Source organism: Conger conger, chromosome 2 (genome assembly GCF_963514075.1).
Source record: "Conger conger chromosome 2, fConCon1.1, whole genome shotgun sequence".
Classification (NCBI taxonomy): domain Eukaryota; kingdom Metazoa; phylum Chordata; class Actinopteri; order Anguilliformes; family Congridae; genus Conger; species Conger conger.
The window spans coordinates 82,246,451-82,262,588 of NC_083761.1; the positions used below are offsets into that span (position 1 = coordinate 82,246,451).

General features: G+C 48.9%; 1 protein-coding gene across 3 annotated transcripts in view; it reads left to right on the forward strand.

Moving 5' to 3' along the window:
* tekt4 (tektin 4) overlaps window positions 1–15,340 on the forward strand; it is a 33,458-nt gene extending 18,118 nt beyond the window's left edge. For 2 of the 3 annotated variants that reach the window (XM_061232482.1, XM_061232483.1), the window contains 5 exons: window positions 3,608–3,678; window positions 4,170–4,313; window positions 10,148–10,370; window positions 11,898–12,052; window positions 14,486–15,340. In XM_061232482.1, the coding sequence (XP_061088466.1) occupies window positions 3,608–3,678; window positions 4,170–4,313; window positions 10,148–10,370; window positions 11,898–12,052; window positions 14,486–14,699 (807 nt within the window). In that variant the 3' untranslated portion in view covers window positions 14,700–15,340. Of the gene's footprint in view, window positions 1–2,347; window positions 2,879–3,607; window positions 3,679–4,169; window positions 4,314–10,147; window positions 10,371–11,897; window positions 12,053–14,485 lie in introns of those variants that run through there. The other variant, XM_061232481.1, reaches the window with a different exon arrangement.
* Window positions 15,341–16,138: the final 798 nt, after the last annotated feature.

Below are 16,138 nucleotides of genomic sequence, written 5' to 3' on the forward strand. Positions count from 1 at the left end.
GTTCCTGCCTGTTTTCCGTTCTGGTTCTTCAGTGGTGGAAAGACTTGCCTACCACTGTCAGAACAGCAGAATCCCTCCCCCTATTTCGACGCAGACTCAAAACCCACCTTTTCAACCTCTACCTTAGTCCTCCCTCCTGATTTTCCCCTGCCCCTCCTTTCTGATATCCCTATCCTTGTCTAACCCCCCCCCCCCCCCCCAAAAAAAAGAAGAAAAATTGCACTTATGATGACGACTATGTTTTGAACAGCATTTCATGTGTATTTTGCCAGTTCTGGATGTGATGCTTTGACTTATGGTAGAACCTATGCACTTGTAAGTCGCTTTGGATTAAAAGCGTCTGCCAAATGACAAAAATGTAAAATGTAAATGGTTGGTACCTTGCATGGTAGCCAATCGCCGTTGGTGTGTGAGTGTGTGTATGAATGGGTGAATGAGAAGCATCAATTGTACAGCGCTTTGCATAAAGGTGCTATATAAATGCCAACCATTTACTACCGAATGTTTTATATATTTTTTGCTTTATAAGCTACGACATGCCTCTCAAACGCCATTCGCTTTCAGGACAGAGATAACACATGAAACCTGGCGTGGCTTGAGTCGAGTCTGCGTGCAGCACTAAAATATTTCTGGGCAGGATATTACTGTGAACTTGGTGCTTTTTTTAAAGATATTTTTTAGGCCTTTTTCAGCTTTATTGGACAGCACACAGCACAGAGGGACAGGAAGAATTGGAGCGAGAGAGAGGGGAAGACACGCGACAAATGTCGGACGGTCGGACTCGAGCCGCCGACGTCGCGGCTCGCAATGAGCATGCGGTCAGTGCTCTACAGGCTGCGCCACCGAGACACCAGAACTTGGTGCTTTTATTTTCATATTCACCTTTGTACACACTCGGATGCAATACACGGAAACAATTTTTAAACAAATTGGGCCTACGGCAGCACAGATGACCCGTTATAACAGAGTCAACAGGAAGTACCGGGCGGGCATGTTCCCTGGCTCATCTTTTCAAATATATTTTTGAACAACATTTTGTAACAACATAATTTGCACCAGGTTTTAAGGGACCGTAATAAAACTACAATTACGTCAACACTAGTGACGTAATTCTACCACTCTTCTACTCATAATCTGTAATGCGTTTGATTTTCAAATAACATCCTCTCCATTCTATCTATTCTATCCAAGTCTGAAACCAAATGCATTTTCACATCAGATACTGTATGTATTCTGATGGTTTCGACCATGCAGAAATTGTCTTCCCTGATTTGTGAAGAATATTTACTTCTCGAGATTGGGTGTAGCTTACTGTATGCGACCATGAATGCTATGAACTATTTGACCGTATGCCACAGCTAGAAATTTAAACAGTCATAACAAACCACAATAAACATAAAGGTGGCCTTGTACACGTGTTAAATCAACTCAAGCACAATGTGTACTATGTTAGGGTTTCCTGTAATTAACAATGAGAATTTTACTATGCATAAAAAGTGTAGAAGAAAAATCTGTGTTTAAGACCATTATGTTGAAAGGAGAATGTTCTTAACCCTCCCACTATGATTGGGGTCAATTTGATCCCATTTAGTGTCTTAAAAATCAGTTAACCTTGCTTCATGTTGATACTGCATGATCTTTCTAACTTTCTAATTTGGTGGGATAAATTGCAAACATGCAATAAAAACATATGGCTATGCTAATTCATGTACCAACTTTACATAAGAATGTGTTGTGTGGGGTTCTTTTGAACTGTATAATATGTAAGAAAATATACAACCATTTTAATATGTATCTCAGACTTCTTTGCGGATGATTCTGGTGGCACTCTACCATACAGGTGCCAAACTTTCACTTACTGAACCTGAATGAGATGTTTTTCACATTTGTCATATTTATGGATTAAAGGCTAGTCATTTTGGAAACGATAAGAAGACGACAACCAAAGTGTCCAAATATTTCTGTCACAATAATTGTGTGCTTATTTGAACTGTTGGGCTCAATTAGACCCCAAACATAAAAGCGGTCATAACATCTTAACATAATAAGAGGGCTAACTGAAACTAGATGAATACGTCTATTCGTGAAATAAACATATCGCATAAACAGTGTACGGCCTGCTGTATCTTTGCGCTACACTTTAAACTCAGCCTTCAGATCTGACCATAATGAAACGCATCGCGATCTCCGGTGGAGTTGTCCAGGTGTCACGCGTCCATGGAAACGAGGTTCCCTGGCAACGCAAAGCAAACACATTGATAAACAAAACACGCCAGTGCAAATACCGCGGCTGTCTGTCACATCCTCAATTTTTCTTTTTTAGAGGTAACATTTTATTCATAACAAAATGTCAGGTGAACTTTTAGTGTCAAGACCATTTGTTGACACGCGGGCTGTATCCCATGATCTGCCTCCCAGATCCCAAGAGTCGATTATCAAAGAGAACATGTTTCCGTCCTCTGGTTTGGCTACGGTAGGCTACCGGACCGCCAAGTATACGCCTGATGAGTGGGGAGCCAAAAACAACTCCACTTTCGCCCAGGCGACAGGCGATCGGGACAACGCGGAGAGGATCCGATATGAGTCAAAATCTCTTCACAAGGAGACGGAGACGAGGACGCTTCGGTCCCAGGCGGAGGGGACGCGGTACTTGGGAGAACGGCTGCAGGAAATTAACTTCTGGCAGTCGGAACTGCACCGGCACATCGAGGAGCTAACCAGGGAGATAGAGATGCTGTTGGGGCAAAAGCGCCGACTGGAAAAGGCGCTGGAAGCCACCGAGATCCCTTACGCCATTGCGACGGACAACCTCACCTGCCGGGAGCGCCGACTCGGACCAGACTTGGTCAAAGACGAAGTGGAGGAACAGCTACTGAGAGTGAATACTTTATTTCATTTTTAGGTCCCAACCATATTCAATGAACCTCTATTGAATTTATTATGCGGTTTTAGATACACTCAGTGAGCACTTTAATTATGTATTTATGTATTAATTAGACTTATTAAGTATTCTGGTGCTGTAGCCTATCCACTTAAGAGTTATGATGAGTTGTGTATTCAAAGATGCTCTTCTGTTGTAATGTGTGGATATTTGTGTTACTGTCACCTTCCTGTCAGCTTCGATCTGGCTACTCTCCTCTGACCTCTCTCATTAATTACGTGTTTCTGCCCACAGAACTGCTGCTCACTGGATGGTTTTTTTGTTTCTCGCACCATTCTCTGCAAACTCTAGAGACTGTTCTGCATGAAAATTCCAAGAGATCAGAAGTTTCTGAGATACTCAAACCACCCTGTCTGCCACCAACAATCATTCCACGGTCAAAGTCACTTAGATCACATTTCTTCTCCATTCCGATATTTGGTCTGAGAAGCTGAACCTCTTGACCATGACCACATTCTTTTATGCATTCAGTTGCTGCCACATGATTGGCTGATTAAATATTTGCATTAACAAGCTGGTGTACAGGTCTACCTAATAAAGTGATCACTGAGTGTATACTTAATCAGATAGATGAAGTAGCTACAGTTCATGCTGTGCGTGATGGCAATAGGAAAAGATACTAAAATGTTTTAATGTTGTTGTTTTTTTGTTTGTTTTTTTATAAAGGAAGTGGAGCTGATCCGGAGTGTCCAAGCACTTCTGAAAAAAACTTTAAACCAAACCGTCAATCAAATAAGGTCAGAAAATCAGCGCTGTGGCATCCAGATCACACGAACACATTTTCTGAAAGCAGGATTGCGAAACTAACAGTCATCCACACAATATCATGACAGTCACAAGAACAACCAGCTCGCCTGATGATATTTCTCGTACTTACAGATCAGATGCATCTCTTTATAAGTGCACTTAAACATTTAAACATTTAAACAGTACATGCATAAAGAAAACAGTCTTGATTGAAGTGAAAACTCATCATGAGTGAATGTCCAGATCAGACAGGCCTAACGGCACATCCTGCCATGATAGGGGAATGCTTCAAAACTACAAACTTTTTATTTTTAAAAAACCTTTGAACTGATGGACCCACCCGCTCTCTCTCTCTCTCTCTCCTGGTCTCTCTCCCTCTCTCTCTCTCCCTCCCTCCCTCTCTCTCTCTCTCTCTCTCTCTCTCTCTCTCTCTCTCTCTCTCTCTCTCTCTCTCTCTCTCTCTCTCTCCTCTCTCTCCCAGGGCTGACAGAGAGGTGAAGCAGACTCTAGAGCAGGACTGGTGTGATAAGTCTCAGGCCTACAGCATGGACGTCCAGTGCGGACGCTACAGCAACCAGAGCATGGACATCCAGAACCACCCCAGCTCTCTGCAGCTCCAGGAGCAGTGAGACCAGCTCTCCCTCTCTCTCTCACTCTCTCTCCCTCCTTCCCTCTCTCTCTCCCTTCTTCCCCCCTCTCTCTCTCTCTCCCTCCTTCCCTCTCTCTCTCTCTCAACTTAACTTCAAAATTTCAATTTAACTTCAAAATGCTTTATTAGCGGAACAACTACTGTCATGTTGCCACGGCAACACATACAGTGTAATACGATACGTTATACTACATAGAAACACACAGAAACACGGAAGACATATACAGAACAACATGCAACGAGTGTGAGCACTCTCGGCTCTCTCTCTTTCTCTCGCTCTCTCTTCCTCCTTGCTCCCTCCCTCCCTTTCTGGCACGGTATTCAGGCAGAGTTGAGGGGCCCTAATAGCCAGGCTCAGTCTCCCATTTTGTTTTTAGCTTGGCCTTTGGAATTGCCAGAAGGTCCTTACCCGACGATCTCAGCCTACAGACCAGCTCAGTGCGTAAACGTTAGCTAACGTTCGCGAACATATTCAAACTTTTTTCTGTTCGCCACGAACCTTAGCTAACGTTAGCTACCCATTTTAAAAGGTAGTGTGCCGCGAACATAAATGGCAAAACCTTTACAATTATTTGGCTGTCATACACTTTAATCAATGTAATATTTCTTCGTGCCTTAAGAAAAATCACAGATAAGCAAAGAATCAGCTAGCTGGCATTGTTAAATCTAAATCGCATGCATGGCGTTGGTGCTGAACCAAATGGAATGTTCATTTAAAATCGTTCAACGGTAACTGTTTGCTGCAAACACAGTTCGCCGTGTTTGTTTGCAGTGTTGAACGCATCGTGCTAACCTTTGGGCTGTGTTTGTGTCCCGTTTCTATCCGTTTCTGTCTGTCTGTGCTCCCGTCCTACATCGGCCGGTCCATTTGAACTGTTCATTAAGCAATCATAAAGCCTAATGTTGTGTTACACATTTTAAATGACGATGGTAGGGAGTGTTAAGACGTGTCTGTGAATATAATCTAAAATTGGCCTGATTATTCTGTAGTGTGCACAAGGCATTAGAGGAACAAAGGATTTGCGCATTCAAACATATTTGTTATAGGTGTGTTCTTACGGGGCGGCACGGATGGTGCAGCGGGTAGCACTGCCACAGCAAGGAGGTCCTGGGTTCGAATCCCCGTCGGCCTCTCTGTGTGGAGTTTGCATGTTCTCCCCGTGTCTGCGTGGGCTTCCTCCGGGTACTCCGGTTTCCTCCCACAGTCCAAAGACATGCAGGTTAGGCTGATTGGAGAGTCTAAATTGCCCGTGTGTGAGTGAATGGTGTGTGTGCCCTGCAATGGACTGGTGACCTGTCCATGGTGTATTCCTGCCTTTTGCCCAATGTGTGCTGGGATAGGCTCCAGCCCCCCTGCGACCCTGTTCAGGATAAGCGAGTTAGGATAATGAATGAATGAATGAATGAATGAATGAATGTTCTTACGGAAGGAGAGCACAATTTATCGGTCACTGATTTTTGTGTCTCGCGTCTCCTGCGTAACGGTTGAGGGCGAGACGTGCCTCTCCACCCTGCATTCAACCTCAAACCAGATTATAGCATAACACAAACAATCCAAAACAGTTTTGTGTGTGTGTGTGTGTGTGTGTGTGTGTGTGTGATGATGATGATGATGATGATGATGATGATGATGATGATGATGATGATGATGGCTTATTAAAGATCCAACCCAGTGACTAAGATAGCAAGCTCAGACAGACTTTAGAGAGCCTACTCTGGTCAGCTGGCCAATACCTTCCTTTAACACTAGAGGGCAGCAGGGAACTATTAAACGATACAGTGAGCCAAAGCAAATTTATGCTTAAATCTCTCACAACTTGTGCGTCTAACTTTTTTTAAAAGCGCTCTCTCGTTACCTCCTCTACTTATTTATCTGCCTTTCCCCTCCTCTTTTCCACCCTTCTCTCACTTCTCCGCAGATTCACGTTTAGCTGCCCCTAATTACACCGCTCTCGGTCTTCATGCAAATAGGAAAGCCAGACGAGACGGCGCATTAGCATAGCGGTACATGCGGTATGCATAATGTAATCATAATGTGGCCGCGTGCGTGTTGTCCTGCGTCCCTTTGGGGCTCTCCTCCCGTACCCCGTCGAATCGGTCTGGGCCTCGTCCGTCAAAGGATCTTCGGTTAAACCAGTTTTTTTTTTTTTTTTTTTTTTTTTTTTTTTTTTGACCTCACTTGTTATTTCGGGGTGTTCAGGTCTGCCGTTTGCCTTCCTGCTGCTCTGTTAAAGCGTCCTTGCCATAGTATTCTTTACAAAGCGCTGTACAAATAAAACTCAGTTGAATTGAATTAAAATTTTTGTGCAAATCTACACAGTTTCTGCTGCTCCTGGAGGGCCACAATCCCCCCCCCCCCCACCCCCCACCCTGCCCCCCCCGCCAGACGTCCCTGTTGCGGGGCGCTCCTGGGCTGAACGATCGGATCAGCAGACCTGTCACTCACAGGACTGTGCGCTCAGCGGACGCCCTACGCACAGGGCCGGGTTCGATATGCCCCCCTCACGCCCCCTCCCGCACCCTGTCTGTCTCACCCTACAGCCCCCCCTCTGCCCCGTGTCCCCACACACACTGCCCACAGGGCCGGGTTCGATATGGCCCCCTCATGCTCCCTCCCGCACCCTGTCTGCCTCACCCTACAGTCCCCCCTCTGCCCCGCGTCCCCACACACACTGCCCACAGGGCCAGGTTCGGTATGCCCCCCTCACGCTCCCTCCCGCACCCTGTCTGCCTCCCCCTACAGTCCCCCCTCTGCCCCGCGTCCCCACACACACTGCCCACAGGGCCGGGTTCTGAGCTAATGTCACCCCCATAGAAGACCCACCCATGCAGGACACGAGACAGTGTACAGTTTCCAGTGCCCAGTGGTGGGGGGAGGGTGGGGGGATCCCCAGGGATATTTAATTTTAGTGTAACACAAGTACTCTTGTGAAGCGTACCCCATTGTATTTGCATAGACTGAACACAAGCATCATCAGCTGTCCTGTCCCGGCTGAATCCCCCATTCACTCTCATTCATTCCCAGGAGCTTGCCGAATGAAGTAGTTTTAAAGCACACACCCGCGACGGAGTATAATAGATCAATGGAAGAGTCCAGGGCTAACATCAAACGGTGTTAAGAATCCAATCAGACAGTGCAGGGTTGAGGGTCAGTGTTCATCGGTCCGTTGTGTAGTTTGAGTGGGTTGATGGTATTAAATTACGAGTGGAATCGACGAACAGAAGAGCTGTTATTCTCTAGAGGCTCCACAGAGTGCGTATCGGAGCACCTGGTAAACATCGATGAATCTGTTTCGGCTGGTAAGCAGACATCCAGAGGGTCTATTGACGGAGAATTTGAGGGAAATGTCTCCATGGTTAAGGCTATGGGTCTATAACAGTGGTCTCCGTCCTGGTCCTGGATGGCTACTGGGCCTGCTAGTTTTTGTTTTCACCTTAAATTCAGCACCCTGTTGAGACCCAGGTAACCAGGTGAGGTGAGTTAACTCTAATCGATGAATTCGGTGCAGAGTAAGAACGAAAAACAGCGCACCCTGTAGCTCTCCAGGACCAGGGTTGGAGACTGGAATCATTGAGGCTGCTTATTTCGGCTGGAAACAGGACAGGTATAAGGTGGACCCCTTGGAGCATGGGGGACATTTCTCCTCCAGTTCTAAATTCAGAGAGAGGGAAAGAGAGAAAGAGTGAGGGATGAGAGGGGGTGCGAGAGAGAAAGGGAGAGAGGGAGAGAGAGACAGAGGGAGAGAGAGCTAGAACGAGAGAGGGAGAGAGAGGGAAACAGACAAGGTTGGTGGTTCAAATCCCAGTGTAGCCACAATAAGATCCGCACAGCTGTTGGGCCCTTGAGCAAGGCCCTTAACCCTGCATTGCTCCAGGGGAGGATTGTCTCCTGCTTAGTCTAATCAACTGTACGTCGCTCTGGATAAGAGCATCTGCCAAATGCCAATAATGTAATGGAAACAGAAAGGGGAGAGAGTGAGGGGGAGAGGGAATGCGAGAGAGAGAGAGGGAGAGATGGAATGCGAGAGAGAGGGAGAGAGGGAATGCAAGAAAGAGAGAGAGCAATGGCAGCCAGTTTTGAGGTCAGGTAAGGGTTATATATCGGGATTTCTGGGTTTATATTCGGCTAATTACGGCTATGTTGTTTTCCCTGTGCAACAGCTGTTGGTTATGAGAATCCAGCCCTTGTTATTGCCAAATGATGCTCCTGACATGGTGGGAATACACATGCCTTTTAGAGGAGCTGATTTATACCGTTTGGGTGTCTGCATATTCATCGAGGGAGAGCCTTTCTGAAAGAGTGCGAATCTGCACTCAACGCCGCTGCTGGGAGTGTCGATGGTGTTGTTTTGCAATCAGCGTAAATAATGTACAACAGCGTGTATGTTTATTTTATTTTCTTTGCAATTTGTTGTTAGCGCAGTAAATATTGCGTTCCCGAAGGTGGAATCCTCCCGATGTTTTTACTCTCTCTGCGGACCATTCGTTATCGTTTCTTATTCTTGCCGCGTAGCCGATTGTGAATTCCCGTTCTGTGTGGAGACAGTTTCTCTTCTATACTATTCCCCTGTGGATGCCCTTTTAATGTAACTTTCTCAGGTTTCCAGCCATCAGCCCAAGATTTACAGGGAACCATGCGCAACATTCGCTGATGTTTTATTGGTTAGCGAAATATTTTCTATTGGTTGGCAAAAACAAATAAAGACGTTATACAGATTGTTTCTGCAGAACCGTTGCACTTGTGGATTATCAGTTTGTTTAATCAAGCATTTCGGCGTGGACTATGATGCCAGTCCCCGATTGGGTAGTTTGCTTGCTGCTAAATCCAAGCTGCTACATGTGCTGGGTGAATCTATGCGATCTGTCTCTTACTTTGATCTCATGATTATGTTGGTTCACATTTGCTGCCGGGGCCCTGGATCACAGCGTCAGAACCTCAGCATCAGAACCGTACGATCCGCGCACAGCAGGGTCTCTGTGTCTTGTGTCCGCAGGCTGAGGGAGGCTGTGTTTCGTTTTTTAACGTACGTGTTTTAAGTCTACTGCATTACAGCGTTGCATTGCACTGCTCTTGGAGGGAATCCGACGCACCTTTTCCTTAAGGACATGGGCTCCTTACGGAAGTCAGGGGTTCGGTGAAATATAAGCCTTCCCAGAATGCCGCTTTCAAAACTGCTCTGTAAATTGCCAGGGAGGAATTTTCCTCCGCTCTTAAAAACAGGGCTTGTTGCTCATTCACTCCAGATGTCAGCACAGCAAAGTGCCTGTGTTTTATCTTCCTGTTGGCGATGTTTGCTGCTGGCCTCTTTGTCTCTGCCTCTCTCTCTCTCTCTCTCTCTCTCTCTCTCTCTCTCTCTCTCTCTCTCTCTCTCTCACAGACACTCCTCTCTCTCTCTCTCTCTCTCTCTCTCTCTCTCTCTCTCACACACACACACTCCCTCTCTCTCTCTCTCTCTCTCGCTCTCTCACACACACACTCTCTCTCTCTCTCTCTCTCTCTCTCTCTCTCTCTCTCTCTCTCTCTCTCTCTCTCTCTCTCTCTCTCTCTCTCTCTCTCTCTCTCCTGATGAGGCCATGTACAGAAGTTGACCCCCCTGTCCCCGTTCATGATGAACACTCCTGTGTAATTGTCACCTCCAGGAGGTGTGAGTGGGCTAAGCTTTCTGTTCATACAGCCCCTCTGCAAGCCCAGCCTGACCCTTTAATGACCTCAACCCTGCCCAGTGTGAGTGCCCCATTACCCCTTATTAAATGAACCCCTCTCTCTCTCTCTCCCCCCCTCCCTCTTCCCCCCCCCCCCCCCTGCACAGCGTCTCCATGCGTGACTCGTGGGTGCGGTTCTCTGAGGAGAACGTGTCGCTGGCGCGGCGGGAGGAGCAGGCCTCAGTGGAGCTGCGGCGGCTGGTGGAGGGCATGCTGGGAGACGTGGCGGAGGACCTGCGGGCGCAGTGCGCGGCGGTGGAGCAGGCCTTCACGCTGCGCTGCCAGCAGCTGGGAGAGGCCCGGGCCCGGCTGGAGCAGCACCTGGCCCAGGTGAGGGGCCTGGACCCAGGCCTGGACCCCCGACCCCGCCACAGACCGCCCCGCAGGGCCACAGACCGCCCCTCACCGCCACAAACCACCACAAACCGCCACAAACCGCCACAAACCGCCACAAACCGCCCCACACGGCCACAAACCACCACAAACCGCCCCGCACCGCCACAAACCACCACAAACCGCCCCGCACCGCCACAAACCGCCTTAAACCGCCACAAACCACCACAAACGGCCACAAACCACCACAAACTGCCTTAACAAGCAGCTTCAGTCTGGTCACTTAAGATCTTTTTTTTTTTTTTTTTCTTCTCTCAAATACACTCTAAAATACACTAAATTTAGGTAAGCAAAGTGCTGACCTCTATAGGTACTCTAGGTACATACCGCTGTACCCTATAGGTACATAAAAACCCCTAGCCAACAATATGACATTCATTTGTACCTTTTCTGCTTGGAAACTGTACTCATTTCTCCCCGGTACTGTGCTCTCAGGGTACATTTGGGAAAGTACCTCCACCTCCCGCCCTGCGCCCGGTGCATCCTCCGCCCCTCCTCTCTGAGGCAGTGCGGTGACGGCCCTTTGATCCGGCCGTGCGCCCGCTCGCCGGCCCGGCTTCCTGTACCGGCTGCGATCGAACCCGGCACCCAAAAACACTCACCCTTTTTTCAAAAGAGGAAAATCGGCGCGCGATCAAAGTTCAGAGCAGCGCCGAACGGCGGCTAAGTGCGGCTCGCGAAGCCTCACTCTCCCGCTCCGCGGAGGCGCACCTGCTCCCGTGAAGTCCCCCGCTGCAGCTCTCTAACATCACACAGGTTTATATATGAGGCGTGCCGATAGCCGTTACGTCTGCGCGCTCTGTATTCATGGCGGGGCGAGCTCCGTAAATTGTGGCCCCCTGTGCCGTTCTGTTCTCTCGGCCCCAGAGGGTTCTGGGCTTTCGCGCCCAGGCGAAGTGCCTCATCGTTTACAGTGATTCTGAGGCCAATGCCACTACTCTGAATTGCCGTCAGGTCGAAGGAAGAGGAAAATAATAATAATAATAATATGAAAGCACACCCTTTGAACAGTAGGTTTTTGGAATTGTTTATTTTTTATTTATTTCTCTAATCCGGTTTGCATTAGCATTATGCCGCGTTCCAGGTATCGAGGAAACTTGTATTTATGACCTTCAGACCACAAAAGAGGGCTGGCTTGTTATTATAAGTCGGGCATCGTTTCTCAGCTCAGACTTGAGAAATAGGAGGAAACCGATGTCATTCAAAATGGCTGGACACAATAACAACAGTTAAACTCCTAAATAAGTTTTTACATAGGCTACTGTATATGTTAATGAACTAGCTGTACAACCGTAAGGAAGTATCAACCTTTACCCACTTGTCATGGGGCAGCCTGTATCCTGGTGGCTAAGGTATGTTGGTGGTTCAGGCCCCAGTGTAGCCTCGATAAGATCTGCACAACTGCTACAGGCTGCTGAATGTAGTGTGACGGGTGTGGCACGCTCCCTCTCTCTGCCGGGTCAGATCCTGGAGGAGACGGGGGCCCAGGAGCGTAGCATCCGGATGCTGAGGCAGGCCCTGCACGATAAGGAGGCCCCCATGAGGGTGGCGGAGTCCCGCCTGTACACCCGCGCCCAGAGGCCCAACGTGGAGCTGTGCCGGGACGCTCCCCAGATGAGGTCAGTGTGCTCTCCAACACCACCCTGACTGACCCCAGATCAGGTCAGTGTGCTCTCCAACGCCAGCATGACAGACCCCAGATCAGGTCAGTGTGCTCTCCAACGCCACCATGACAGACCCCAGATCAGGTCAGTGTGCTCTCCAAACGCCACCCTGACAGACCCCAGATCAGGTCAGTGTGCTCTCCAACGCCGCCCTGACAGACCCCAGATCAGGTCAGTGTGCTCTCCAACGCCGCCCTGACAGACCCCAGATCAGGTCAGTGTGCTCTCCAACGCCGCCCTGACAGACCCCAGATCAGGTCAGTGTTCTCTCCAACGCACCATGACAGACCCCAGATCAGGTCAGTGTGCTCTCCAACGCCACCCTGACAGACCCCAGATCAGGTCAGAGTGCTCTCCAACACCACCCTGACAGACCCCAGATCAGGTCAGTGTGCTCTCCAACGCCGCCCTGACAGACCCCAGATCAGGTCAGTGTTCTCTCCAACGCCACCATGACAGACCCCAGATCAGGTCAGTGTGCTCTCCAACGCCACCCTGACAGACCCCAGATCAGGTCAGAGTGCTCTCCAAACGCCGCCCTGACAGACCCCAGATCAGGTCAGTGTGCTCTCCAACGCCACCATGACAGACCCCAGATCAGGTCAGCATACTCTCCAACGCCACCATGACAGACCCCAGATCAGGTCAGCATACTCTCCAACGCCACCATGACAGACCCCAGATCAGGTCAGCGTGCTCTCCAAACGCCACCAAGACAGACCCCAGATCATGTCAGCGTGCTCTCCAACGCCACCAGGCCGGGGCAGGAGGGGTCCCAAAATGGGCCCGCAGTCTGCAGACTGTCCTCTTCCCCCTGTACTCTTCCCCCTGTACTCTTCACCCTGTACCTTCCCTCCTCTGCGGGAGTGCGCTGATCTATTGTCACTTGTGTTTCACCTGCCCCTGGTTGTACATTTTTAATCTAGGAGTGTTGCATTAGTATTTTCCATCCATCCCACCATTATCTGAACCCGCTTATCCTGAACAGGGTCGCGGGGGGGCTGGAGCCTATCCCAGCATACATTGGGCGAAAGGCAGGAATACACCCTGGACGGGTCGCCAGTCCATCACAGGGCACACACACCATTCACTCACACACTCATACCCACGGGCAATTTAGGCTCTCCAATCAGCCTAACCTGCATGTCTTTGGACTGTGGGAGGAAACCGGAGTACCCAGAGGAAACCCACGCAGACACGGGGAGAACATGCAAACACACAGAGAGGCCCCGGCCGACCAGGATTCAAACCCAGGACCTCCTTGCTGTGAGGCGGCATTTGTATTTTGATGGATGGATATATAGATGATAGACAGATAGATGGATAGATGGGTAGCTGCATTCATATAGAGCATTTCGCACACTCAAAGCACTTTACAGTGATGAAGCACCCACCAGCCGTTTTATAACATAGCTTGAGCTGGCCAGAACATGTCAACCTGGGAGCTGGTCAATCAGTTAGCAGCTGTTTCAGAACCTAGCTTGAGCAGGGATATGTGTACTAGACTTAATGTTCATGGCTGTACAACTGATTCTATGTGAATTGCACCTGATCAGACCTTTGTTTTTGGATAAAGGTTTAGATAACAGGAGTCCTGGATAAGTCCCTCCGAGGACTCAATCCTTGTTCAATCTCAAAAAAAGATTATTCGTACAATAATGTTGTTTGCCATGCTCTTTTACAGCACATTGGGATAAACCAGCTGAAATGACTTACACAAACATGCAAAACGTGCTAATTGTATCGTATATGCAATGGTAATGGAGGCTTTTGGGCAGCTGTAAAACTGTAAATCTTTCTGCCACCGATACTATCTGCATTTGCAGCCTCATCGATCTAAGCTCTTCAGCCGGGCGAAACTAAGCTGAAATCAGGTCTTATTTATTCTATCAATATGCAGCTATGCTACACAGCCGCCCAAGAAGGAGCAGAAAGGAAATGAATCTGTTGATTGCGCGCTTTGTAACTGGTCTTCAGGCATGGGTGTGCATTTGCTGTTGTATCAATTAAAATAAATCGATAAGTTAATTTAGGCTTGCTAATGATAGAGCCGACTCTGAAATTGTGTGTCTCTCAGGCTGGTGAGTGTGTCTCTGTGTGTCTCCAGGCTGGTGAGTGTGTGTCTCTGTGTGTCTCCAGGCTGGTGAGTGTGTGTCTCTGTGTGTCTCTCAGGCTGGTGAGTGAGTGTCTCTGTGTGTCTCTCAGGCTGGTGAGTGAGTGTCTCTGTGTCTCTCAGGCTGGTGAGTGTGTATCTCTGTGTATGTCTCTCAGGCTGGTGAGTGTGTCTCTGTGTCTCTCAGGCTGGTGAGTGTGTCTCTGTGTCTCTCAGGCTGGTGAGTGTGTATCTGTGTATCTCAGGCTGGTGAGTGTCTCTGTGTGTGTCTCCAGGCTGGTGGGGGAGGTGGGGGAGATCTTCAGCAGCATGCAGGCCCTGCAGGACCAGCTCTCGGCGGCTCGGGGCTCCCTGAGGGAGCTGGAGGACACGCGCATGGCCCTGGAGAAGGACCTCAGCTGCAAGAAGCACAGCCTGATGATCGACGAGCAGAAGTGCATGTCCCTGCGCACACGCTACCCCACCGTGCTCGCTCTGTCCGGGTACTGAGGGCTCTGTTACCCCACACCTGCCCCCACCATCACTCTGTCCCCATACTGAGGGCTCTGTTACCCCAAACCTGCCCCCACCATCACTCTGTCCCCATACTGAGGGCTCTGTTACCCCAAACCTGCCCCCACCATCACTCTGTCCCCATACTGAGGGCTCTGTTACCCCAAACCTGCCCCCACTATCACTCTGTCCCTATACTGAGGGCTCTGTTACCCCAAACCTGCCCCGGTTACCCCATACTGAGGGCTCTGTTACCCCAAACCTGCCCTGGTTACCCCATACTGAGGGCTCTGTTACCCCAAACCTGCCCTGGTTACCCCATACTGAGGGCTCTGTTACCCCAAACCTGCCCTACCTTCTCTGCAAACTGATTACTGTTGAAAACTGTTGAAAAAAAAAGAACATCTGAAAATAGTGTGTGTGTGTGTGTGTGTGTGTGTCCCTATGTCTGTTGAGGGCATTGTCTGTTGATTGTTTTTTCCGCAGCACTGCTGAAATCGCATTCTCTATACTCCTTGCCCTGCTCTTTCCATTTGCCCTTTCGGTTTTGTGCGGTTTGAAGTGTAAACGGTGTGGCCTCGGATAAACTAGGCCGGACTTAAAACGGAATAAATCCCAGCAGCTCGCTTTGAAAATGTGCCGTTGGTCTTCGCTTCCTCTGTGTTGTTCTCTTTTTATGTGAAATCAGTTGTCGAACAACATGGCCGCCCCAGGCCCTCTGGGGGCCCCCTGAACAGGCTTTTATGGGGGTCACAGCCGGTGCAGATTGCAGAGCGGGACGGCACTGTTGGGGGGCTCTCTCTTGGGCCGTGTCCTGATTGCGGTCCCCTTGCGTGCCGGCCTGTTTGAGTGAACTGGCGTCCCGAAAGGTATTGAGCTCCTCGTCTTCTGTGAGGGTCGTTACCAGCAAACACCGTGACTGCAGCGCACCGCTGTCCTCAACCCACTACGCCGGTATTTAGAACGGACGCCAAGGACATTTATATTTTAATACTAAACCTTGTGTTTCGTATTCATCTATTCGTTTTTTTTACAGTTGTTTAACTTTGTCTAAGTTAGCTAGATGAAAATAAATGAAGTTGAAAACGGATATAATGAACAGTGACCATCGAAAATCAAAAACACTCTGAACAACCTCAAGCATGCTCACACACACACACACACACACACGCGCACGCATGCTCGCACACACACACACACACACACACACACACGTACACACAGCTAATAATGGAACTTTACTACAGCTGTTTCAGGTGTGAAGGAGAAAGATTATTTGCAACATAATACAGGCCTCGGCCTAACTTGTTTGTTTCAACAGTTATTCTGAGCCAGTGGACCCATTAGCCTCTGAGCAAAACTATGAAAGAATAGAGTTCAGAATACTGAAATTCGGCAGAGATGATGCCTCTATTTCGGGGAAACCTGGGGCAGCC